Source organism: Puma concolor, chromosome C1 (genome assembly GCF_028749965.1).
Source record: "Puma concolor isolate L17-30 chromosome C1, mPumCon1.1.hap2, whole genome shotgun sequence".
In the NCBI taxonomy this organism is placed as follows: Eukaryota; Metazoa; Chordata; class Mammalia; order Carnivora; family Felidae; genus Puma; species Puma concolor.
The window spans coordinates 62,994,101-63,020,824 of NC_141674.1; the positions used below are offsets into that span (position 1 = coordinate 62,994,101).

The window sequence follows — 26,724 nt, forward strand, 5'->3', positions numbered from 1 at the left end:
CCAATGTTTTTTTTTTTTTTCTTTAATAGTAAATCTGGAGTAAGTTGGCTTGCCCTGATAAAGATCTTAACATGTACAGAAGGCGGGTTTTCCTTAAGGAGGTGAGGCTATTCCTCCAGGAAAAGACTCTCCCCACCCCCCCAACCCCCACACACACACACCCCCTTCCCTCCCTTTATGCAAGGTTCCACCCTCTGGAAAACAAAACTTTTTTTTTTTTTTTCCTTTTCCTGGAGGGACTGAGTTCAGTGAAGTTGGGATAGGAATCTTAGGAACAGCCCGTCAGTGGTAACGGCCACAGCGGCCTCTTTGGACGAAGACTTGTTTGTAGCTTTCATACTCTTCTCGGGGTCGGCTTTTATTAGTGTATTGGGGCGGGGGAGGGGGGCAGACCGGCAGGCACGGACAGCCGCTGACCCTCTGGAGTTGGTATGTGATAAGCAGCCCTAGCAGTGCCATGTATTGGAAAAGCGATCAGATGTTTGTGTGTAAACTAGAAGAAAAGGACGTGCCGGAGCTGGCAGTTCCCCCTAAGAAGGTGAGCGAGCCGACGTCTGGCCAGACCAGCTGAATTGCAGTTTCCATACAACAACGCGAGCTGTTTGGGCTCCTAAACGAGTTTCAGAAATTACCTGTAACGGCCTCGACTTCAGACCTGGCAATTTTTTTTTTTTTTTATTATTACGTAGTAGCGTTAGTCAGTAATCATTGCCTCCCCTCCCCACAAGCTCACTTAACCTGAGGCATGGAGACTGTAATTTGGGAGACGAAGCCTCGAGCCTAAGGCGTTCTCGGGTACATGTGAGTCTTGCTTTTGTTCTATTTGCCGTGGTGATTGATCTTGGCGGTGGGGAAGAGCGTGTCGGGAGGTCCGGGCGGCTGTCGGGTGGGAGTAGAGGCTTGGCTCCGTGCGTGCAGCTGCCCGCGGGCACTGGCCCGCGCAAAGGCGCGGAACCCGCCGCAGCGCGACCCGCGCTGACGCGGGCGCACGCACAAACACAAGAAGTCGTGGCTCCTGGAAGGCCCTGGGGCATCCCAGGGAGGGCCAAGAGGGCCATTTTACTTAAAATACCAAAAAACAACAACAACAACCCCCAGGGCACGCGAATCACACCTTTCGTCTAGTCTAGTAAGTGGGGGAAAACTGACAAGCTCTCACGTCACTCTGGAGGCAGGACCCGTGGGTGTCTCGCGTTTTAAGTTTGAAAATCATCTGCAGCCTGTTCGAGCGCGGCAGAGGGTCCCGCACCGGATACCGCTGACTTGATCTTTGCTGGGACGGTGGCGGGGAACACCCGGCGAACGCGGGGCTTTATCGCTTAAACTCTCCTCATGTCTGCGAGGATGCGGCCTCCGTGTGGCGGCGCTGGGTCCAGCCCAGGGAGCGCACCGGAGGGTCCCCGCTGAGGGCCGGGGGACTCCCAGGTTCGGACAGTATCTCGTCTGGTGCAGCCAGAAGGAGGACGAGGGAGGCGAAGAGTCAGAAACGCAGGTGTGGGCCGCCGGAGTTCGGCACCCCCTCAGCGCAAACAGGAGTTTTCGTAAACGAAGGCAGAAAAAGCCTAGGAGAGGCTGCGTTTTCGTTTAGGAACAAAACTCCAGTAAAGGCTTGGGAACACTTGAGTAATGCGCGCTGTTGCTTTAAAACAGTTTGACCGAGGTTGGGTGAGTTTTAATGGCACAAATTAAATTCAGCTGGATATTTTCCATTATTCGACCCGCTTTTTGCGCTGGTTAAAAATAATTCTCTAGTAGCTCAAATGTTGACTTACTGAGCAGTAAGTGGCAATTTACACCTTAAAGAAACGAGTGTAAATCACTCGCAGCTCTAATTGCTGTAAGTTTACGAAAGAGCTGCTGGCTCGGTTTAATCTGAAGCATTTTCATTCAAATTGTCATCGGAACAAACACCAGGCTTCTTAAATCCCGCTGTAATTAGCTTTCAAGTATCCTATTAAACCTCTTCACCTTTCGGGCTATCCAATTCAAAACGCTCCTTTTTAAAAATATATATGTGTCTTGCTCTTTTAATTGAGGTTATTAAAGAAATCAAGTTTCTTCCCCCACCCCCTCCTCAATCCTCTTTTCTTCTCTCCCACTCCACCCCCCCTCCCTTCCCGCCCCTTGCACCCGCTTTAGTCTGGTGATCCCCGCTCCGCCGTGATTGACGTCTAGAAAGAAAATGCTTTGTGCTGGGATGATTGTTATTAACTTGTTACCCCCGGTAGGGGGGCGGGGAACCGACTTGCTTCGGCGAGCGCTAGGGACCCGCAGCCGCGAGAGCGCCGCGGCGCGCCGGGCAAGCCTTTAGCGCCCGGGTGGCCGCCTCGCCGCGCGCTGGGGCTGCGCAGCCGCCGCCCGCGGCGGACAACGGAGAGGCTGCGCTCCCGCGCGTTTGCCCGCGGCCCCGGGGCCCAGGAGCCCTGACGGCTGCACGCGCGGCCGGGCGCGCTGGGGGCCTTCATTAGCCCGCTCCGCGTGCCAAGAAGCCGAGGCTCTGGGCTGCGCTTGCCGGCTCTGAAGTTTTCCTCACCGTTTCTCCCCACTTTCCCCTTCCGCTCACCCCGCAGTGCCCGGGGCTCATGTCGGAGGAGTGCGGGCGGATTGCAGCCCTGGCGGCCGGGAGGACTCGGAAAGGCGCCGGGGAAGAGGGACTGGTGAGTGGGGAGGGACACGGCTGTTGGAGGCTGGAGGTGTGGAGACGGCCCAGGACGAGAGGCCGCTGTCCGCGCGCTCCTCCGTGGGCCCAGCTGGCCCTCCGAGGACCGGGTGCAAGGAAGGCCTGGGGCAGGGCGGGGTGGAAAGCTGGGCCGGCTGGACGGTGGTGCAGGGCTGTACGGCGCCCTTGGGTCCTTGAGGTCAGGGTCAACAGCCCCAGCGGGTGGGTGGCAGGAGCTTGGACTTGGCGGGGGGGGGGGGGGGGGGGGAGGAGGAGTGAGAACGAGAAGGGAGACCTCAAGAAATGGGGGTGGCCTGAGGAAAAGGAGGGGAAGGAGGGGATCCCGGTGGGTCGGTGGGATGAGGAGAGGAGGAGGGGTCTACAACCGCCTGCGACTGCGCCTCACGGCTTCCTTCAGGTGAGCCCCCAGGGAGCGGGGGACGAGGACTCGTGCTCCTCCTCGGCCCCGCTGTCCCCGTCGTCCTCGCCCCGGTCCATGGCCTCGGGCTCCGTCTGCCCCCCTGGCAAGTGTGTGTGCAACAGCTGCGGCCTGGAGATCGTGGACAAGTACCTTCTCAAGGTAGGGTGGAGCCGCGAGGCCCAAGGGGAGCGGGGTTACTCTAGGAAAAGAGAAAAGTTTTTCCTTCTTTTCCTTTCAAGTTGTCTCTGCAGGTTGTAGGCTTTCTCAGCAGAACAGCCCGGTCCAGGGAGAAGAAATCTTAGAATCTCCCATGTTGTAATACAGCTTGTTGATGACACGTCGTGGTCTACAAGTGCCGATACCCCGGGTGGACGTAATGGAGTCAGCCACCTACTTCTAGAAAAGCAAAAGTGGGCTAATCTTTTTACTTATTTGGAAACAGAGTCCAGGTTATGGTCCCTCCACCCCCGATAACACCCACACACCTGCCTGCTTCTAAGAGCTCCTGGTCAGTATATGTTGGCTGATTCCCCTTTGCAATGTCTCCTTTGGTGAGGACCACTGCAAAGCGCTTTAAAGGGCCTTTTCTGGACAGATTTTTTACATAGTCTTATTTTTAGTAAGTTACTTCCGCCTTTTTCAAAGAAAAAATTTGTAGGAACATTTAAATAAAAACCGTTTTCAGGCTCTTATTAAGAGCCTCTTGTTATAATACTTGGAGGCCACCCAATGCTTTTTTTCATGTCACCTCCAGTGCTTGTGGGGAAAAAAATAGAAATTGATATAAAGTTAGACCAAAAGAGAGAGAAGGAGGGAGGGAGGGAAGGCAGGAATGAAAGAAAACAGAAAGGAAAGCAAAAAGAAAGAAGAGAAGGATCTATGGATGCCTGGGATGAAGTGCTTCATGTGGTAGTTGGAGAGGAGACTGTCTTAATTGGTTTCACTTCTTAAAATATTGTGCGGGAGTTTTGGAGTCAAAATTCTGGTAGGCCACAGTTACCCATGCCATTGAATGAAGGATCATGGTCCCATGTGTCTTACTCCTAATACCATGGGTTTTCAACTTCAATAGCTTTTTAAGACTACTATTTAAAATAATGATCTCTCCTACACTAAATTAGTAGCAAGCCAATTCACTTTCTATTCCCTCCTCACCAATCTGTCCACACCCAACATCCCCATTTTTTCAAAAGGATTAATTATAGAGAGTACGAGTTCAAAAAGCTAGTTATTGGGCTCCTTTAAATTTCTACCTCAGTGTATAAAGCTGCTTAATCTGTAAAGTGGGAATAAAACCCTATAGATAAACCCAGATAAAGCATCAAAAGAAGTTTTGGTGAAAAAATTAAAAGTAACTAAATCTTAATTGGTGATTGCTTCTTAAAGTTGACAAATTAGCATGGCTTTCTCTTTAAATCTGCATTCCTAGGATACCCTTTTCACTGTTTCTAGACCTGAGCCTTTCACTGTTTCTAGACCTAAGATCTCAAAGTCATTTTTTGGATCAAAATTAGTTTATTGTCAATGAAACCTCTTCATAATTAGCATAATCTTTGAGAATGTTTCTGAACATTCTTAAAGGCTATAAAGGCTTTTCTAGCTCCTCCAGAGAGAATCTAGAAAAAAAGGGTATTATAAAGTGACTCTTAATACACTTCTGAAATACATAAGTTATTTCTAGTGTTCACTTTTATATGTTAAAAATTTACTTGTACCTCATATTATTTACTTGTATGATGTAAAATATCTAAGTTACCTAAATGAGTTACATAAAGCTTTTCTTTGTAGGAATGTAATCCAGTGAGGTCTTCTATGCACACCCTTATTCTGTCCCTTTTGTACATATTAGTATATTAGCTCTAACTAAAGTTTGACACTGTATGATTATATAAAAATGTTTTTTTTTTAATTTGTATACTTATTCTAAAAGAGAAGTTTAAATTCAATTTGAGTCACTGGTGAAAATTGTTGGATCTAGACCTAGTAGAGTATTTGAGGGTACAACCATCTATAATAAAAACCATTTAATATAGAAAAACATCACCTCGTGAGGCAAGTAAAATGGAGTTCAGACAAAAATGTAGGAGAGGAATTAGATGGGTCTTTGGCTTCATCTAATATTTCAGTTGCCCTGTCGTTTGGGTAGACTTTCTGGCTTGGTCTTATATACATTTATATATTGGATCAATACCAGCCATCAGGAAAGGTCTATGTTCTTCAGAATTTTCTCTTTACCTTACTTTCCTTTCTGGAAAGTAATGGAAGATGAGGAGGTTTGTTTGTTTGTTTGTTTTGTTTTGTTTTGTTTTTTTTAAGTAAACTTTAAGGAAAGGTAGCAAACCAAGCATTAGGTTTGGCTTTAGGAAGTTAGAGGGTGGCCATGACTGCCCTGAAGCCTGAATCTACACTTGCTTGAGGAGAAGAAAAAAAAAGATCCTGGATAAGATTAAAATGTAGAAGTCCCTAAGCATTGAATACTAAAGGAAGCTTATATTTTTAAACTTTAATTGGACTATGTTAGGAAAAAATAGAAGGAAAATACACACTTATTTCTAGGACAATATTAACCATTGTTAGTACTTTTTATTCTGACTTCCTCAAATTCATTTTCTTTCTTTCTTTCTCTTTCTTTCTTTCTTTCTTTCTTTCTTTCTTTCTTTCTTTCTTTCTTTCTTTCTTTCTTTCTTTCTTTTCTTTCTTCTATTTTCCAAGTTTTCTCGTGTAGTAAACATTGTAGTTCAAGACCCAAACTTAAAATTTAAAAAATTTTACCAAAATGATATTCTCATTAATGCTTTGGAAGGAGGCCCATAACTGTAATTAGAAGTAAGTGAAACTTTTTCCTTCAGCTTTAAAGTACCTTTTATGTTTTGTATCACAGAAAAACATTTTGAAGAGTAGTACTAATCTTGGACAAATCATTGGACAAATAGGGCTTTTGCTACAGTATTTCATGATAAACACCATTTCACAATTTCCCATTTTCACAATTTCCTAAATATTTGAAACATTAGATCCACTTGTAGGGTGTAACTGTGTTTTTGCATCATTGCAGTTCTTTCATATGAAATGAAATTATGCTTAATTAGTGAAGCATAAACTCAGTTCTTGTGTCCATTTAACAAGAGCAAACTTTGGGAGCGTGTGTTACATACAGGCAGGTTCAATCCTGTACACATCTTCATTCTTGAAAGCTCAAGTTGTAGTGCTTATAGTATGATAGCAACAGTTTAAGGTGAGGGTTATGATTTGTTCTCTGAATTGATAATATTTCACGTGCCTATTTAAAAAATATAAGGTGGTGTGATTTATTAAACCCTATTTTATGCCTTACTACTTGAAATACAAATGGCAAACAGTGCCTGGGTGCCTTCTTAGAACCACTTATAATCAGATTAATTTTTTCTCCAGTAATCAAATCATTAGGTAGGGTTACCAATACTTTACTCCTTGATTCTATTATTTAATGTTAGAAAGTAGCCGGGACTTCTGCCATATCAACATTTAAATCTACCTTAGCCATTTCTGTTTGGTAAGGGAAATGGATTGCCTGCCTTCTTTATAAGGGTAAGTATCTTACAAGGCTTCTTTTTCACCGTCTTTCTCTCTCACTTTAGTACACCATTTATAATTGGCCAGAAAGTAGATTGAGAAGGTGTGTGGCTTGACTTCTTCAGCCACCAGGTTTCACGGCAGGAAGACCTTGGTAAAAGAAAAAAATAAAATAAGCCTGTATGTAGGATTTCAGAATGACAAAAATTTTCCGTGTTCATAGAAGTTTGATTTCAAAAAGAAAAAAAAAAAGCACACACTCTGATTTCTGCAAATAAAAAAATAAACACAAAATAGAAAATATACAGTTGTGATCTTTTGTGGTGTCTAAAAGAATATATCTAGACCGATATTTGTGTAAATGACACCATTTAGATAGAAACATTCAGAGCATATATTAAAATATTAAGGACCTGGGTTTTAAAATTTCTCAGTGTGCAAAACCGGTGGAATGATACTCTGTAAATATGATATTAAAATGGTTTCTTATTTCCCTTTACAGGTGAATGACCTGTGCTGGCATGTTCGGTGTCTCTCCTGCAGTGTCTGCAGGACCTCCTTAGGAAGGCATACCAGCTGTTATATTAAAGACAAAGACATTTTCTGCAAACTTGATTATTTCAGGTACACTATGGAATATTTTTAGTAGACACTCCAAGAAATTATTTTGCAAAGAAAATTTTGTAAATAAGCTTTCTGGTCTGGTTTTACATATTAAAAACCCGTCGTTTTCTTGTACAATGGATTTCAGAATGAGAATGCTTCACATTTTTAAGGTATAGCTTCTACTAAAACAAGTAAAATAAGCATGTTTATGTGTTTTAAGAATTCAACATACAAACACTAATTTAAAATAATTATTCCCACTTGGAGGAATGAAAGTTTGAGATATTTAAAAAAAAAAAGGGGGGGGGACTTCTTCTTGCTGTGCATAGGTAAAATGTAAAATATAAGATGATTTATTGTGACAGAGACCCTTGTTTGCAGGGCATGATAAGATAAAATGAAATAATTATGGGGTGGGGGGAATCAAGATTTTGTTAAGTGTTTATCAATTTACTATAGAATAATCCCTAGCTATACCCTACAAAATGTCAGCAGTTTGGAGACTATGATAAATCATATAATTTAGAGGAACCAACCATTCCAATATCAAATACACCAAGTTTGATTATTCTGTGTGAATATCTGATTTCTTTTTGTCTCTTCTTTGATTTTTGTTTTGTGAGATTGTATTGGTCTAAGATATTAACATTTTCTCTATGAACTCTCTAAACATTTCTTAAGTGTACAGTTTCTTCTAGGATATAATTCAGTTTTTAATGGATAGCTATCTAGAAATTGAAATTATCCCTAAGCATGATTTTTTAAAATTGCTATATTTTTTCTTTATTTGCATTTCCAAATGAAGAATAATGTTTATTGTGAAATTGATACTATATAATTAAGTTTGTAATACCAATTATGTTGTTTATTCTCAGCTTCAGAAACTGGTTTCAGAGAGTTTAGTGATTGATTTGAATAAAATTGCTAATTTAAAGCAATTCATAAAACGTAGAGTCCTTTATTTTAAAAAGTCACAGAATTTTATAATTACTAGAAACATTTCTCATCAGGTTTACTCTCCATTTCCTCAAAAATAGTAGCAATTTGTCTCCTCTTTGACTTAAAATATGAAACTCTTTAATTTTTTTAAACATAATTTAAAGCTTTTTGAAAGGTTTGGTTTCAGAGACCTATTGAAAATCTAGTTCTTCAGGATTTTTTTATACTTCATATTTTATCATATTTTGAAATTTAGTTTTAGGATTCAGTTCTTCAGATTGACTTAAAAAAATGGGCAGTCCCTCTAACAATATATTAATGAATAGAAACAGACACCCATCTAGTTTGATGTGGATATGTATTTCTCCCCCTCCTGTGGCTAGTGATATGATAGCTTATTCACCATTGGAAACATACCTGAGTTTTCCTTCCTCACCCTCAGGGTGAAAGTCTTCTGTTCTACCCATTTTTTGATACTATCAGTTTTAAATGTTTAAATATTTTAATTTAAAAAAATGATATTGAAAGCATTTTTAAATTATCTCAATTTGGTTTTAAGAAGTCATTTATCGTCAGTGGTATGCTTTTACACTTTTAGGTTTCAGTCTGCAATGTATGTATGTTTGTATCTTGAGTTTCTAGGTAATTTATAAAATATAAACTTATTTATATTTGTTACAAAAGGGATATTGAAACTCATACTGCATTTATTTTAAAAGGAAAAATCCAGTCTTCCTTTAACGTAACAATGAGGAGTTTTTGTTTTATAAACAGGTTTGAATTATGACTGTTATGTCAAGTCTTGATTGCTTACCATATTGACTTCTAGAAAAGTAATTGATTCCTGTTTCACGTTCAAAAGATTTAAACACTTAGGTTAATCTAGTGAGTATTATAATGTGTTAGTTTACTCTTAGGCTTATAAGTATCTCATCAAACATTAAAATCTTTACCTCCTGCTCTTCTATTTATGTAGAAGGTATGGAACTCGCTGCTCTCGTTGTGGGAGGCACATCCATTCTACTGACTGGGTCCGGAGGGCCAAGGGGAATGTCTATCACTTGGCATGCTTTGCCTGCTTTTCTTGCAAAAGGCAGCTTTCCACGGGAGAGGAGTTTGCTTTGGTGGAAGAGAAAGTCCTCTGCAGAGTGCATTATGACTGTATGCTGGATAATTTGAAAAGAGAAGTGGAAAATGGTAAATATATACTTAAAATACTTTAGAGTCTTTGGGGACGGTGAATACAGGGAATAAAAAAGATTTTTCCTAAGGTCATTTTAATGCATTATTTTGTGCAGTGTAATTGTGGTAAAAGTCATTAAGCATATACTGTTAGTGATGATCTCCATCTGTTTATTTACAGGGAATGCCATGGCATGCGTATTAGCCTTTTACCATATTTTCAGGCAGCAGCCTTGAATTTAGGGTCTGTTTGGCTTTTCGTAACCAGTTTTCCTGTGTTTGTCTCCTAAGGATGAATCTTAGATATGTGCTCTTCTAATTTTTGTACTTTTGACTAAAATATACAAGCCTATAAGTGGAGTGTTGTTTCCACAGAATATTTGTAGTGTGTTTTAAAACTTAACTCCCAGATTTGGACAATTTCCAATTTTGCACTGAACCAAGAGATGCAAGAAATATATTACTGCTTGATCAGTAGAGCCATTTGAGTTACCAGTATATATGCTGTTGTTTTTAAATGCAGGTAATGGGATTAGTGTTGAAGGTGCCCTCCTCACAGAGCAAGATGTTAATCATCCAAAACCAGCAAAAAGAGCTCGGACCAGCTTTACAGCAGATCAGCTCCAGGTAGACATGACAATGAATTCATGATTTTTGAATTCACTCCTGATGAAAATAAAAAACACACACAAAGAAAACCCAATCCCTCCTCCCTCCAAAAAAAAAAAAAAAAAAAAAAAAACCAAACAAACCCAAAAACAATCTGCGTGCTGCCTAAAAACATTTTCATGTTTTCAAAAAAGGTGGCCTGTGCTTTTAAAGAAAGCTAACTTGATGAATGTATGAAAACATACTTATTTCCCTGAAGTGTTTATCAGTATTCTCAGAGTCATGATCTGGTATTAGTCATTCAAGCTTTATTTTCCTGGGTTCTATTGGTATTAATGTTAAAGTGCAAACAAAATGTTGATCTGTCCTGAAAAAAATCAATGTAACTCAGGCATTTATTTACATTACTACCTATAATTGTGATAGAAGACAAAATAGTTTAAGACTATTAACAGAAAGAGACATACAGTGTGTGGGTCTGTGGGACACTAATGTGCTGCCTTTTTAAGAAATTGCGATGAGCCTTTTAATGGCTAAGATTGTACATTTTCTGAATAGGAAAGAATTGAATATGCCTTACCATAAACAACAGGAATCTAGTTATTGACTCCAATCAAGTAAACATTTTCTTCTTTTTAAGAGGGATAAAGGGAGGTAATTCTATATGATGCTAATGGTTGATTATGTCTCCTGAAAAAGGATGGATTATTTTCTGTTTGGTTGTCCTAAATATAATTGTTATAAATTCAATCCATGTCACTTGTCAAGATAATAATTAAATAATTACTTATAATTAAGTCTACACATATAATGATTCTGGCATTTTTTCAGATAAAGAAATCACATTTTCTAAAAGATTAATGTGGATGAGGTATTTGTTTTATGTTAAGGTAAAGTAACATTTATTGAGCGCCTACCTTGTACTGCTGGGTGCTTTACACATAGTATCGGCCTTAGCTCAAACTTTAAAGGTTAGTTATACAACGTTAACAACTGAGTAAAAGTAATATTCTGAAAATCACAAATAGTATTCTAAGACTTGCCAGTATTTAAGACGAATATAGTAAAAGGGTTTCAGGAGAAATTTTTTTATTTGGAGAAAGATTAAGAAAGAAACCTTGACGTGATACAAATATTCCAAGGGAACTTGGATTACATAAAACCCTAAATTAGGAGATATGAGTACCTGTGAGAGACCTGGAAGCAAAGTATCCAGTAGCTACAAAATGTCTGAGTTAAAATAGAATTTCTATAAATATATTCTGTTTTTAAAATGGGCTGTTTCCATGAAGGTCTGGCTATAATTTTAATAATTATAAGTCTGACAGTAAAATTTTATATGAAATTAAAGTTATTAAAATTGTGAAAATTTGAAACAACTTTAGATAGATATACCATTTCATACAGGAAGATAATCATAGGTACTGATTAAAGAGGGAATATTTGTGAAGGTCTTTGTGTGTCGATTCCTACACTAGGCATTTATTTACACTGTCTCCTTTAATTCTTAACAATAATTCTTTGATGTAGGTAGCCTCTTCCAAGAGGTGTAGGAACCCCCCTCAAATCAGACTACCAATGGAATGGCAGAGAAGAGATTTGCAAACTTCCCCGGTCCTCTGGTCTTTTGCTTGGCCTCCAGACCATGAGTGGAATAAAAGTTCCACTTAATAGCAGCAGCAGCTAAAACAAGAGTTAGAGTCTGAATCTTGTATATTAGCCTCATAGTTTTAAATTGCACACATGCATGAGCTATTTGTATCATCACATGCATTTTTATATGAAAATGTGATCTGACTCATGAGTTTTTAAAGATGTATTTGGGAATCATAGGTTTTAAAAAATGAAAATAGAAATGACATGCTTTCAAAGCATATACTCATATTTTTTTCAGTATTTATTAGAATCTATTCTATGCCATGAATGGCTGAAACAAATGAGATACAATCTTTGTCCTCAAGTGATTTTTTATATCTTGGGAATCTGGGATACATAGCTGTAAAGTTTTGTTTTTTTGTTTTTTTTTTTGTAAAGTTTTTTTTTTAAGTGTTTGTTTATTTTTAGAGAGAGTGCATGCCTGTGGGCAGGGGGAGGGGCAGAGAGAGAGGAGAGAAAGAATCCCAAACAGACAGCACTGTCAGTGAGAGCCCAATGCAGGGCATCGTCTCAGGAACCATGAGATCATGACCTGAGCTGAAATCAAGAGTCAGGCGCTTAATAGACTGAGCCACCTACGCGCCCTGTAGCTGTAAATTTTTAAACACTTAAATCACTATATTTTGCCAGAACCGCTGATACATCAGGCAGTGTACCCTTTATGTCAAATTGTCTTTTCAGAAAGCTGAATATATTCTAGTAGTGCTTGAATTCAGCAAAATAATAAAATACTATAAATGATCAGTAAGTCAAGACTATTAATGAAGCACTGCTTTGGACAGAGGAGAGTTAACATGAGAAGAATAAACAAGATGATTTCCCAAAATTATTTAGAAATTTATGGGAAGAAAAGATTTTAAGATTCACAAAACAGAACAATATTTTGTGTTGGCAAGAATATTTCAAATATTGCCCCATGTGTAGAAATGGTATTTAAGAAGTTCCTGCCAATATTATGGTTTGCTTATTGTAGTTGGAAGCACTTGCTCCGTGATTATTAATATTAAACATTCCAAAGTTAGCAACTATTTTAATCTACTTTCAGATTGAGTTGGTCAGTTGCTACTATGCAGATGCCTGTCATCTCTGAGATTTCCTGGCCTTAAAATGATGAGTGTCTACAAAGGTTCACTCCTTGACCACATTAAAAAGAGCGCAGAAAAGGAGTGGGGTGGGTTTCAACATCATTAGTGACTGGAGAACAATGAAATTAAGTAGAAATGAAAACGTTTATTTTGTGAGATTAAACATTGATAAGCATGTATTACTTTCCCTTTAGTATATACCAATTTTAAACCATCAGTATTCATTTAAGTTTTTGCTTTATTCCTTGATGAGAAATTGCTTTATTAAATGTAACTTGGTTCCATTATTAAACTTGTGAATTTGAAATGCATTTGTGAAAAGCATGCTGTCTTTTGTTTTTATAAATTATCAATAATGGTCTAACAAGCAAATCCTTAAATATCTGTTTAGCTTTTCTTCTTGAAAAATTAAAATATAAAGACAGTTAACTTGCTCATTCTTTTTTCTGTTTGAGATGTTACATGCTCAACTACATGTAAACACAACTATTTGTACATGACAGTGTTGAAACAACACATTTTGAATAAGAAAGGGAGAATGAGGTGAACTGAATGAGATTATAAACTTTTAGGCCATTTCTGCCCATTTTTAAAAGTAAAAATACATGTGCTGTTTACAGAGAGTGTGTGAACAAATATGGTTGGAGAGGAAGTCAGGAATACCTTATTCTAGAAGAGTCACTTTTCGGAACTTAATTTAAAAAAATTGCAAACCTCATAAGGTTTCCTGGAACAACATTGGTCTTTTTCCCTACACTATCTTCAGATTTTTCTCACGTTGTCAGGGTTCATTCTGTTACAAACACTTAAGCATGTACTATGTGATGGGAAGGGGTATTAGCTCCTGGGGAAATGAAGACTAAGACATTTCCTTTGCCCTCAAGATGCTTACTTTCTGCTATTGAGAGCTATACTTGCCACTGAGTTATTTAGCTACCTTGTGACATGTGTAGTGGCAGAAGACTGTATTATATGAGGAGCATAGTGGAGCGTGCAATTAATTTTGCCTATTGGAAATGATGCTGAGGCCACTGGTACTTAAGGTCTTTAGATAGGTTGGTTACCCCCATCCCATACCTATGGACATGCATAATCATGTTGGATGACAGACTCCCCTCTTCCATATTTTATACTAGTTCCCTAAGTTGATTGGCTTTTAAGTTATAAAATTCAAATATCCCTCTTGATTCCCTCTTCAGAAAGAATACAAAGCCCTTGACTTGTGCTTTACTCTGATATTCCCTCTCCATGTTTCTCCTTTTACTTTGTATTCTTGGTAGTTATTGACATGTCCATATCTTTGTCTCAAAAAGTTGAGGCCAGGGACAATTTTTTCATATATCACTGTCTCATGACCCTTGGCACCGTGGTTCTAATCCAAAAGTTCATATTGAATCACCTGGGAGCTTTTTCAATATACAGATGGTTAGATCCCAGGAAGTTCTTATGGGTGTCAGATGGGTGTCAGATCCCAGATATTGTTTTACATAGAACAAGTGTTCAAAACAATTAATGTACTAATTGCAATTAAATGGTATCTATCTTTTGCACTGTATGCTATTTGCTGACTGATGAAAGTTATAGTATGGGCCTGTTTAGCTCAGTAGCAGTTGGAGATAAATGTGATAGTATTTTTGTATCTTTACAAGTTTTCTAATGCAAGAAATTTTTAACAAAATGGAAAAAAATAGTAAACAGGCTTATACCATTTATTCATTTCATTTGTATGTTGTAAGAATGGAAGAAGAGCAAAGGGGAGCTCATTTTTAACAGCATAGTTGAGAGAGAAGTTTTATGCTGAAATGGATTATTTTTTAAAAGGTCTCAACATAGCAACTTGTTTGTAAATTTACAAGATGTGCTTTCTTTTCATTTATGCATATTTCCCCATACTGATTTTCAAGTAATAAAATACAAGTATCCTATCTTCTTGTTCATGTCTTATCTCTCCTGTCATCAAAATGCAGAAGATTGAGCTTCTTATATATAGCTATTTACTACCTATACTTTTTTTAAAAAAAACAGGTAATGCAAGCACAATTTGCTCAGGACAACAACCCAGATGCACAGACTCTCCAGAAACTGGCAGAAAGGACAGGCTTGAGCAGACGTGTGATACAGGTGATTATTTTTAAGGTTAATCAAGAGATACTAAAAGTTCTATTCTAGGCCTTTATGAGTGTGCATTAGTTTTTTGTGTGTGAAGAAATGGCAAAAAACATTTGCTTTCTATTTTAGGTCTCTTTACACTCTACTTCAGCTTTTTAACTCTGATAATTGGCTTGCAAGGGCTAGGCTACCGATTGTTAATGACTTTGTGCATAAGTTACTTCATTCCGTGCTCACAGCAACCCTAAGATCCTCAAGCTGAAAAAGGCAAATATGGTTCCAAGCTAGATCTGGTTCTGAAGCCAGTAATTTTTTTTCCAACTTTTCTGTGATTGTATAAGTGAGTGTGTGTGTCTTGGGGTGAGGTTGATGGCCTTTGTTAAAGATCCAGGTAGAGATAGTGGTATGAATAAAGTCAGGGAAGGATAAATTAGAGTGAATTCATTGAAACGTAAGATTTATATTTGCAAATTGTGAGAGCTGAAAGTGCTGGAACTGAACTTGGGAGGGACCTGCAAGTATAGAGTTCTCTCCTGAGCAGGAGAAAGCCATGGTATGTGAATTCAGGAAGAAAGGGCTAGTGGCAGTACATGGGAAGAATTAGGGTAGAAAGAAGCTAGAGATATATGATTAGTTGGGATACCCAGCAAAGTAGTCGTTTTTTGAAGATAGGTTTAAATGAGGTAGTGACCTAGAGTTCACTGAGAAACATTTTATTGATTGCACAGATGGGAGAAAGACAAGAAAAGGACCTGGACACTCTAATGGGACACTAGCTGTGCTAGTCATGCAGTGATTGTGGAATTTGGGGATTTAAACAAGTATTTTAAAAGATGAGCAGGACTAAGCAAAAAGATCCAATGCCATGAAATTGGGTAAAATCCTTTAGAACAAGATCATAAACAGTAAAAAGAGAAGAATGGACTTTAGGGAGAGAGCAGGGTAAGAGATACTATTTGAAAGGGATGCAGTGACAGCTGGGATCAAGGAATGAGTCTAGTATGGAGGCATCATGGAAGCCAGAGGAATGTGTTCAAGGTGGAGGTGATCAACTGTGTCAAGATCTTATAGAGAAATCAGGGAAGTGGAAAATAATTTTAAGTAACACTAAAGATTCAAAAAGTTTAAGGAATTAATGCAAGTAACCATAACTAGCAAGATGAAATTCAGTTGCAGGGAGCAGGGGGAGGTAAAGTCCAACATTATACATGTGTTTCATTTCCTCAGTTGAGTGGTTGATAAATAGGTGCTTATTTTTCAGTTTATTCTTGTTAAGGCTGAGCTGTTTCATAATTAATAAATCATCTATATAGAGTATCTGATGGGGAAAGACCTGATGGTACTACAGCTTCTCTAAAGACTTAGATTCTCAGTGGATTTGGCCGACAGGACTCTAATGAGGTTCTCTGAGGAAGTGAGCCACACAACCTCAATGCTTTTCAGATATCCAGGGTATTGTGTTTATTTCAGAGTGCCAGATTTTAAAAAGGGGTCTAACAAGGAACCAATCTGAACAGACTGCTTCCTTTAGAGGCAGGCTAACAAGGTCATGACAGAACTAGAAATCATGTGCTAATATTAACAGTAACAAGAATACTTATCTGGAGATGAGATGCTAAGGGAAGGAATAGGATAAAAAGACTAAGTAACTTTAAGTATATGTGGAAGGCTGTCCTGCAGACTAGCAAAATCAGGTCTTTGCAAAGGAATATAGGAAAAAGCTGAGTTTACTCATAATGAAGAACTTTTTCAGCATGAAAGTCTGTGAAAATGAGTGGGCTGCCATTGGAGATAGTGAGTTTCCTGTGCCTGAACATGGAGCTTCCTTTGTTGAGGTAGTACAGACTGAACGGGTTGAAGGTTCTTCTAATCTGAGAGTCTATACGTTCAATGACCATGATTGCTCCAGCTGAGTCAATTCATGATTATTATGTTTTAGATTATTTTGAATTTGGAAGCAAAGGAAAATGAAAGATTTTCTGAGAAGGTTTCTTATTATTTCAATAAATAATGACCCCAGACAATGTCATGTGATTTCTAAGTATTTAGGTCACCAGTATTATGTGCAAGTTATCTTGGATCCAAGTACTAGAACCTGGAGAATATATTGTTCGATGGTGGCTTCTAATATGTGAGGATTGGATTTAAATATTTTTGATAGGATGGCAAAGGAAGGAGCATGCAGATATATATATTATTTGTATATATACATATCGTCCTTCGTGGTAATTTTGAAGAGTCAATTTCTGTTATCTCAGATAGTAGTCATAGTCTCTATGTCCAGTCTACTTCCTGGGATTGTGCACATTTTAGAAAAATTAGAGTTTTGATTACTAGGTCTTGATTTTAATGTGCAAACTAGGTTATCCAACGATTAGGTAAAAACAGTGGTCTGATACACAGAGACAGTCTCACCTTTACCAACTAAAGTCTGCTTAGCGAGATATTAGTAACAGCAGATCTTTGTTGTACTGAAATCACAAAATATAGATGATTTTACTTTTAACACTGCATTCAGATACAATCACCGTTCACATACCCTTTCCAATAGGTGAATTATGAATTGTTCATCTTATGGAAACAGGATAAAGCAATGCTATTTCTTCCAGTTAGTGTCTTGGGAGTACATATCCATATTGAAATTTACATGATTTTTATTGTTGCACATCTTAAGCATTAAACAATTTAGTTTCTTTCCAATTTTTCATTATCATAAAAAAATGCTGAAATGAACAACACTCTATATACACCTTGCTCACTGGTTCAATAGTTTCCATAGGATAAATTTCTAGAAGGGTGGTTGTTGAGTCAAAAGCTAAAACATTTTAAGGCCTTTAAATAATTAACTAATAGTACAAAAATCAGCTTCCAGAAAGTTCATACCAGTTTATTCTGCCGGGAGCTACATATGCAAGTTCCCTTTCACTAACTCCTACAAATCCTGAATACTGTCATTCTTTTACATTCTTTCTAATTTTGGCAGAAAATCTCATTGTTTTTGTTTATGCTTCTTTTATTATCAATAACTTTAACATGTTTGTTTATTTTGTAATTTTAGAAATTGTATGTTTTTAGTCCACTTTTCTATTACGTGGTTACTTTTCCATCTTACTGATTTTTATTGTTACGTTAGACTTCCATAGTTTCTTTTTCATTTATTTTCTCCACATAGAACTTTTATATTTTTATGTATTAATATCTCTCAATACTTTTTTCTTATAGCTTTGGCCTTTTTTATACTTCCTCACCTAGAAGTTATCAATATTAACTTTTGTTTTCTCTTAAACATTTATGGTTCCAGTTATTTCCATCTAATTTTTAATTTACCTGGAATTGACTTTTGGTTACTAGTGAGGGTAGGGAGTTTACCATTTTTTTCCTCACAAATGATTAGCCAGGTTTTTCTAAATCAGTATTATCCCATTCATTCTCAATAATTTAAAATTCCATTTTTTTCATACACATAAGTCTTCTGTTTGGCTCTTTGGGCTTTCTCAGAGATTCATCTTATGGATTAGTCTTTTCTTTCACAGAATATCTACATAGCCTACTCTTAGCTTATAGAGTTTACAATTTGGAACTCAAAATATTTTAAAGTTTTTTTAACTCTTTTAGAGGTTTGCAAAACAGAAGGAAGAAATTTTGAGTCAGTGAGGAAGGTCAAAAGTACTTGTATTTGAATTCTAAAGCTGGGTAGCCCTCATGTCAGAAGTTATTTTCTAAAGTCTGGAATTGTCAACTATATTTTTCTGTACAAGTTACATGACATTAAAAAAATTTTTTTTTTAATGTTTATTATTTTTGAGAGAGAGAGAGAAAGACAGAGAGCAAGCAGGGGAGGGGCAGACAGAGAGCGAGACACAGAATCCAAAACAGGCTCCGGGTTCTGAGCTGATGTCAGCTCAGAGCCCGATGAGGGGCTCGAACCCACAGACCATGAGATCATGACCTGAGCTAAAGTCAGCAGCTCAAACGACTGAGCCACCCAGGTGCCCCCATGACATTTTCTGTTTACAAACCTCTCTGCTTGATTACCTATTGATGATCTTTCCAAAGAGCTATTTGAATCCGTATTAAGGTAATTTTTCTGCTGTTTATGTCATACCTTTTTCATATTATTTCCAAAATCTGGAATTTTTTTTTTAAACTACTGAGTAGGTTCCATCCAGTACATAATTTATTGGAAACATAAGATACTTTGAAAGAACTCTGGCAACCATAGTACCATGTGTATTAGGTTGCATGTAGTCCACTGGGGTACATGTCTTCTGGGTACTGTTGGGGAAAAGACTGGTGACAGCCGTTTTCTCTTACAAGTTTGAGAACGCGTGAGTGTATCTTCTTGACTGGGTGGGTGACAGTAATGACGCTTACTGTTAAGGAACCTGTGGAGGGAACTGTGAAGACTCTGGGTCTCTATTTACATATCTAAGAGCCTAATACTCCAGAAAATGGGGGAGAAGGCTGTGACTTCCAACTACTTTTTCTTGATATATGCCTACATCTTTTTCCTAAAACTTCCTCAGGTGGTACCTTTCAGCCACCTGGCCAGGGATGCATACCCCATTGCATTATTTAAAAAAAAAAAAATTTTTTTTTTAAACATTTATTCATTTTTGAGAGACAGAGCACAAGTGGGGGAGGGGCAGAGAGAGAGGGAGACACAGAATCCCAAGCAGGCTCCAGGCTCTGAGTTGTCAGCACAGAGCCCAACGTGGGGCTTGAACCCATGAACTGTGAGATCATGACCTGAGCTGAAGTTGGATGCTTAACTGACTGAGCCACCCAGGTGCCCCTACCCTGCTGCATTATTAACTATTACTTTAGTTTTAACCCCTTGAGTTTATACTTTGAAAGCCCTCTATTTTTGAGTCCCAAGGACAGGATGTGTGTTTGAAATCAGGGCAGCTTTTTTATATAAATCTTTTTGCAGATTCCTTCTGTTTGACATTATTCAGCCCCAATTCCCTTGTGCCATCAAACACCTACCAGCCCAGGTCAGAAGCTTATGTCCTTGATCTCTCCCTGGCCCTCTGTCCTGAAACTAAAATGTTCTTTGTCTTAATTTCCTAAAAGTTTTTATTCCTCCACTTCTCTTTCTCCTCATGACGAAGTGTTTGGAGTGACAGCAAATAAGTGCTATAATATTTTAACATTTTAATAGAGTAACACTCTATAGTCTAGTTTCATCTAGTGATAGGGAGTTCGAACACAGGCAGATTAATTACTGGAAGTATTCTGGGCAGCCTAGCCTCCCTTACCCTGACCTGGAAGCAAAACGATGCCTGCCCTGAATTTGATTCCTTTATTTCTATGATAGAGTGGACCACTCTTTCATGATTAGCTCTTTACATTTTGTGAACTGTTTTACTAATGGATATGTTTGTATTTTATTTTGCTTAAATATTACTCATTTTTTCTTATTATAAACCTGACCTTAACATACTTCTTAGGGAATAGTCTATGTATTCACTAAGAAAAATTGAACTCAGCAGGTTAAAATGTGATTGGAATAACTGAATCAAGAGGTTTGTAGAAAGCTTTAAGTTCTCAGTAGGGATTTTAGTCATTTGGGAAAAGATTTGAAATAAGTCCAGCAGGTGTCTAAGAATACATTTAGTTGTGGTTTTTTTTTTTTTAAGTTCTGATTAAAATGGCTTTTTTGTTTGTTTTTCTTTTTGTCCCAAATGCCAGTGGTTAAAGACGAGGAAACTTTTCTGGAATTCTCGAACTTCCTCCCTTCGTTTTTATTTTCGAAGATGCCAGTGTAGTATAGAATTGGCTTTTAAATAAATCACCAGATAGTTATTATTTGAGCAAAGAAAATGACCATTGATATTTGTGCAAATGTTCTCTTCAGTCTATAGAACTGTTTAAAAACCTTACTTAGATTTTTTTTTTTAAACTTTTATTTCTTTCGAGAGAGCATATGCTCGTGCACTCAAGTGGGGTAAGGGCAGAGAGAGAGAGAGCGAAACAGAGAATCCTAAGCAGGCTCCGCACTGTCAGTGCAGAGCCAAATTAATGCAGGCTCAGTATCACCATGAGATCATGACCTGAGCTGAAATCAAGAGTCGGCCTCTCAACCAACTGAGTCACCCAGGTGCCTCAAAAGCTTATTTCGATTTGTATTGTGCTTATATGGTAGAGAAATTTAGGATACATTTCTTTTTCTTTTTTAGCCTTAATAGTGAACAGTTTGACAGGGGATGCATTTCTTTTTAAACTGAGTTGACAACGTACTCAGAAGCTGAGATGTGACGTGCCTACATTGCTTTTCTCCTCCCTCAGGTGTGGTTTCAGAATTGTAGAGCACGCCACAAGAAACACGTCAGTCCTAATCACTCCTCCTCGGCCCCAGTCACAGCAGTCCCACCCTCCCGGCTGTCTCCACCCATGTTAGAAGAAATGGCTTATTCTGCCTATGTGCCCCAAGATGGGACGATGCTAACTGCGCTGCATAGTTACATGGATGGTAGGTATCCCAACCTTTAACAGCTGTTTCCCAAGCAACCAATAAGTGATCGTTTCTAATATTAGATTGTTGATAGGACTCATATTTTGAAATATTACCTCAGTAGTAGATGAAAAATATTGTGGGGAAGTGCAGTAGGGGGCAGAACTGTCCAAACATTCTTATTTCTATAACAACATTTTAAGGGACAAGTTTAACACCCACTTTACAGCTAAAATACAAATATTAATAATGACTATTAGTGCTTGATTTTTTACTTAGGACGTTAAAATTTTTTTTTTTTTTTTTGGCTTTTCACCTGGTATTTAAATAATTTATTTTCCTATGGTCAGAGAAAGTATTCACACTCAGAGTTTTAGATTGGAATTTACGGAGTTTTGTCAAAGAAACTTTTATATGGAAGCAAAACATACATATAGAATAGTGTACACGTAAAAAGTATCCAGCTTGGTGAACTATTACAGTGAACACATCCACGTAAATACCGACTAGATGAAGTAGTAGGACATAATTAACACCCCAGAAACCTGTCTTACGTACCCTTTCAATCATTATCCTCTTCTTCCAGAGCAGCATTGCCTTGACTTCCAAAGTCATGTTTTAGTTTTGCCTGTTCTTGAGCTTTACATAAACTGCACCATATGGAACGTATTCTTGTGTATCTCACTTCTTTCCACTACATTGTTCGTGAGATTCATCTGTATTGTTGCAAGGATCAGTGATTTGTTTTATTGTTCTATAGAATTCCACTGTAGGAATATACCACAGTTTAACCATTTTATGGTTGATAAACATTTGTGCTTGAGTGTGCTTAGGCTTTTATGAATATGCTGCTGTGGACTTTATTGTGCATGCCTTTTGGTGCACATTAATTCACACTTCTGTTTGGAATGCACCTGGGAATGAAACTTAGGGTCACAGGCTATACATACACTCAACTTCAGCGGATTCTGCCAGTTTCCCATAGTGGTTGAGCCAGTTTACACTCGGACCAGCAGTGGGTGAGACTTCAAGGTGCTCCACATCCTTGCTAACACTTGATATGGTGTGACTTCTTACTTTTAGCCAATTTGATAGTTGTGTAGTGCTTATCTCCTTATTTTAATTTGCTTTTTCCTCATGACTGGTGAGACTGAACATGTTTTCACTGGACATGTGTATATCCTTTTTTTGTGAAGAGCTTATTCATATCTTTTGTCTGTTGGTCTGTTGGTTTGTCTGTTGTTTTTTTCCTTGATTTATCTTCGTTCTTCCTGTATTCTGCATATAAAAAAGTTTTTTGATGATTATATGTATTGCAGACATCGCCTACTTTTCAGTGGCTTGCCTTTTTATACTCCCTTAAGGGTATGTTTTGTTGAGCACAAGTTACTAATTTTAATATAGTTCATTTCATCAGGTGTGTTTCTTTTCCCCCATTCACGGGCAGTGCTTTTTTTGTGACTTGTTCAAGTAATTGTTTCTCTCAAAGATAATGAACATGTACCTCTTACGCTATCTTCTAGAAACTATCTTCCCTTTGATCTTTAGATTTACAGCCCATCTGGAATTGAATTTTGTATGTGGTATGAAATAGGAAGCAAAGCTCTTGTTATATTGATTAAAATACCAATGTCTCAGCTGTTTTATAGTGCTACATTTCTCATAAATCAACTGTTCATATAATGTAGGTGTCAATTTCTGTACACTCTATTTTGTTGGTCTGTTTATTTTCATAATAATACCTTAGTGTTTTAATTATGCAAAGCCTACAATTCTTTATATCCAGTAGAAAAGTCTTTCTACTTTCTTGTTACTCAAGTTTCTGTTGCTCATTCTTGACCCTTTGCATTTCCATAAATTTTACCAGCTTGTCAATTTCCACCACAAAACCCACAAACAAATGAAATTTTGATATAGTCTATTAGACCAATTTGTAAGAAACTGCCATCTTAATAATATTACCTTCCATACTATGAACTTTGTCTATTTATTTAGACCGTCTTTAAGTACTTTTTTTATTCCAGAGTTTTGGGTTTAGCACATCTAAGGTTCATTCATAAGTATTTGCTTTGATGCAGTTGTTAATGGTATTTCCTCTGTATGTGAAAATCTAGGTTGCCAGCTTTTTTCCCCCCAGGACTTTGAAGGTAACATCGGGTTCTGGCTTGCATTGTTTCTATTGTTTAGAATATGGGTAGTTAATCTGATGCTACTTGTTGAAATCAGCTCTTGGTCTAATTCTTGCTCTTTTGAAAGTGAATGTCATTTTACTGCAGCTTTTCTCTTTGTATTTGTTTTTCAGTTTTATTATAATGTGCCTAGATATGCTTCTTGAATATGTAGTTTGATGTATTTCATTAAGGAAAAGTCTGTTTTTGTGTCTTTAAATATTGTTTCTACCCCTTATGAAAATATCCCATATTTTCCACCCCTTTGAACTTCCATGCATTGAGGTATTTTCTTCTGACTTCTCTCCAGTTCACTAATTCTCTATCTAATATGCTGTAAAACTCACCCACTGAGTTCTTAATTTCAGTTATTGAAATTAACTTAAATTCAGTTTTAGAATTTCTATTTCATTCTTTTATAGTTTCCACTTCTATGCTGGAATCCTCTATTTTTGCCACTTTATTCCTTAACAAAATTATTATATTAATTATAGTTATACTAAATTTATGTCTGATAACTCCAATATCTGGATCTCTTTGTTTTCAGTCAACTCATGTCTTCTTATTTGCCTTTTCATTTTTTATTGCACTTCAGACATTGTGTATGAAAAATTAGAAATAATTTGAGACTCCGGATGATCTCTTCCACCAGAGAGGATTTGGTTTCACCTCTGGCAGAAAGTTAGGCTAGGATAAGATCAACTTAATCCAATGAGGCATCACTGCTTACAAAGGCTGGTATATTTCTGGGTCACTATTTGTGTTTAGCCTTCTAGGATCCCAGACAGAGCCTGTGTTTTGTTTTTGTTGTTTTAAATGAAGGCTTCTCTTCAATGGTCCCTGATCTTTCGTGTTTGTTCCCCACCACCCAGCCAAAGTCTAAATCCTGAAAGTCTGCTCCAGTTCTCAGCCTCTCAGACATTTCTTTTAAAATTGTCATTAAACTTGGAGGGGATGGAGGGTAGTAGCCTCGGTTCATTTCCCTTCTCTTCTGGGACTTGCTTTGCAAGTTCTCACTGTCTTGGTATCTTTCAGATGCGTTCCAAGAGATTTGTAAAAATTTTGTCCAGCTTTCCTAGTTGTTCTCAGAGGGAGGTTTGGTTTGAAGCATCATAGCCCTTGCTGAGAATGGAAACCTCATTTTAAGTTTGGGTTAAATGAAAAATCAGAGTCTGTACCATGGTTGCTATTATACTAGCATTAAAATTGTATGTGTTCACATGAATGACTATAGTTTTGCCTGAGTCAAATGTGCTTTGATGTATGTTTAGAGAATAGGCGGTTAAGCATTCATAAATGAGAAATTGGGGGTCATCCTACAGACACCTTTATGTGGAAGCTAGCAGTGTCTCTGCAGACAAAGCTTATGTTTGTTTTCTAGCTGCAAGGTAAAGTGCAGTGAATGGGGTATGGATGGAGGACATTAAAGTGTCAAAAGCTTGTGGCCCCAAAAGAGGTTTTGGGGGTAAACTATTCCTGGATTCTCATTTAATACTATATTCATTGTGCTGAATAAGTTAATGCTTCTGCTGAGGTTAGTGGAATGAGTGTAGCTTGGTGCCCTCAGCTATAAAGAGTAATGAAAGTGCATTGCCTTGGATTGTTTTGGTTTGTTTTTAAATCAGTTCTATTCACCCTACAAAACTGATCCACGAATTTCTTTCTATTTTATAGCTCATTCACCAACAACTCTTGGACTCCAGCCCTTGTTACCCCATTCAATGACACAACTGCCAATAAGTCATACCTAATTCCTTTTTTCAGGGATAGAAATGATTAAGGATATAATCTTGTCATTTATTATGTATAAAATACCATTGAAAAGATATTAATGTTAATTTTTTATTTAACACTCAAAGCATTTTCGACATCACTTTGCTGCCCAGGTATGTATCTATTGTTGGCCTGCAAGACACTTTTATTGATTCTTCATTTTTTTGTAAAATTTATGTTTACAAGAAGAAAACAAATCAACTTTTTTTTTTTTTTTGTATTGTCTGGAAATAGTTCACTCTAGTGTGTATCTGTTAATTTATTTGTCATCAAAAGAGCACTTTGCCTAAAAAACAAAAGGACTGACAAGTGTGCAACATGTTTACAATCCTTTGTGAAATCGTAGTTTACCATTAGTTTGTATCTGTAAGTTATTGTTATAAATATTACCTGTATTTTTTGTTATATACAACTTTATACTTTGAAGCTTGTATCTGTGAATTTTGCAACTGCAATTTATTTTGCCAATGTTTTCTGAATGAATTGAATAAAGCTTCTGTTGTAGCATGCCATGCAAACACATTATTGTGTTTGTGGTTGATGAATTATGGCTGTAAATAACACTATAGTTTAATAAGCCCACCCCTCCAAGTTTATTAAACATTTTCCATTCTTGTGAAAGTTTCAACCAATTTGTCCTTTCTTGTGTGTGCTTTCAACATTAAGTCGACGTTAGTCTCTTTCAAATATAACAACTCTTAATTTTAAAAAGTCATTTTGTTTTGAGCTGCGTTTTGAGTACATTTTAATAGGAAACTTATTTGTAGACGATTGCACTTACTCAACAAAAGAACACGTGAAAACATCTAATTTGGCAAATTATCCTTTTAAACTAGCTAATAAAATTAATGTGAAAGAAAAGGTAGAGCACTTTTCAAAACGATCTTTTTGGGTAACCCAAGTCAGAAATGAAATATGGGCCATGAGGACATATTTCTTCAGGGGTGAAAAAGGAGAACTAAAAGTATTTGGAGTTTATGAGCAATGTTTCTAGAGCAGACTCTTTACTTTTTCTTCCTAGTGAACACTCTTTAGGGATTGTGATTCTGAGAGCTGAAATCTAAACCCCAGGACTTTATCCTATGTAGCAGTGGACGCTTGTCTTGGAATTACAAAAGTAAGTGGTGCCACCCTCACTAATTTTTGGATTTAAAGAACTTAATCAGTACTCACTTCTTGTTTTTCATATACCAGTAAGGGAAAAAAAAGGTAATGGGATAAAAAACAATTCTTAAGAATCTTAAGTTTAAGTCTTTGTTTAACTTAGCAGATTCACATCTGGCTGAGGACTGGAAGTAATAGTGGAGTATTTGTAATTCTATTCTAGTAATCATAAATGCAACCAGAAAGCAATCACGTGGTTGTAAGTAACTCACTATCTGCCTCAAACCAGAAGTAACAAGCCTAAGTTTCACTACGGGAAAAAGGAGGAAAAAAAGCTTTGTTTTGTTTTGTTTTGTTTTGTTTTGTTTTTAACCTGCTACTCCAGTTAGATTTTTTTTTTTTTT

General features: G+C 37.5%; 1 protein-coding gene across 1 annotated transcript; it reads left to right on the top strand.

The window, feature by feature from the left end:
- The first annotated feature begins 301 nt into the window (after positions 1-301).
- On the top strand, positions 302-25,844 carry LHX8 (LIM homeobox 8). Its single transcript, XM_086717307.1, has 9 exons — positions 302-538; positions 2,571-2,657; positions 3,078-3,239; positions 7,135-7,256; positions 9,154-9,374; positions 9,883-9,986; positions 14,735-14,830; positions 21,110-21,293; positions 25,118-25,844. The coding sequence occupies exons 1-9, from the start codon at positions 458-460 to the stop codon at positions 25,192-25,194; spliced, it is 1,134 nt and encodes a 377-aa protein (XP_086573433.1). The 5' UTR covers positions 302-457; the 3' UTR covers positions 25,195-25,844.
- The last annotated feature ends 880 nt before the right edge of the window (positions 25,845-26,724 follow it).

Coding starts and splice junctions, on each gene's coding strand:
- LHX8 (XM_086717307.1), top strand. CDS start 458: ATGTATTGGAAAAGCGATCAGATGTTTGTGTGTAAACTAGAAGAAAAG. Junction 539..2,570: donor TGGCAGTTCCCCCTAAGAAG/GTGAGCGAGCCG, acceptor CTCACCCCGCAG/TGCCCGGGGCTCATGTCGGA. Junction 14,831..21,109: donor TGAGCAGACGTGTGATACAG/GTGATTATTTTT, acceptor CTCCTCCCTCAG/GTGTGGTTTCAGAATTGTAG.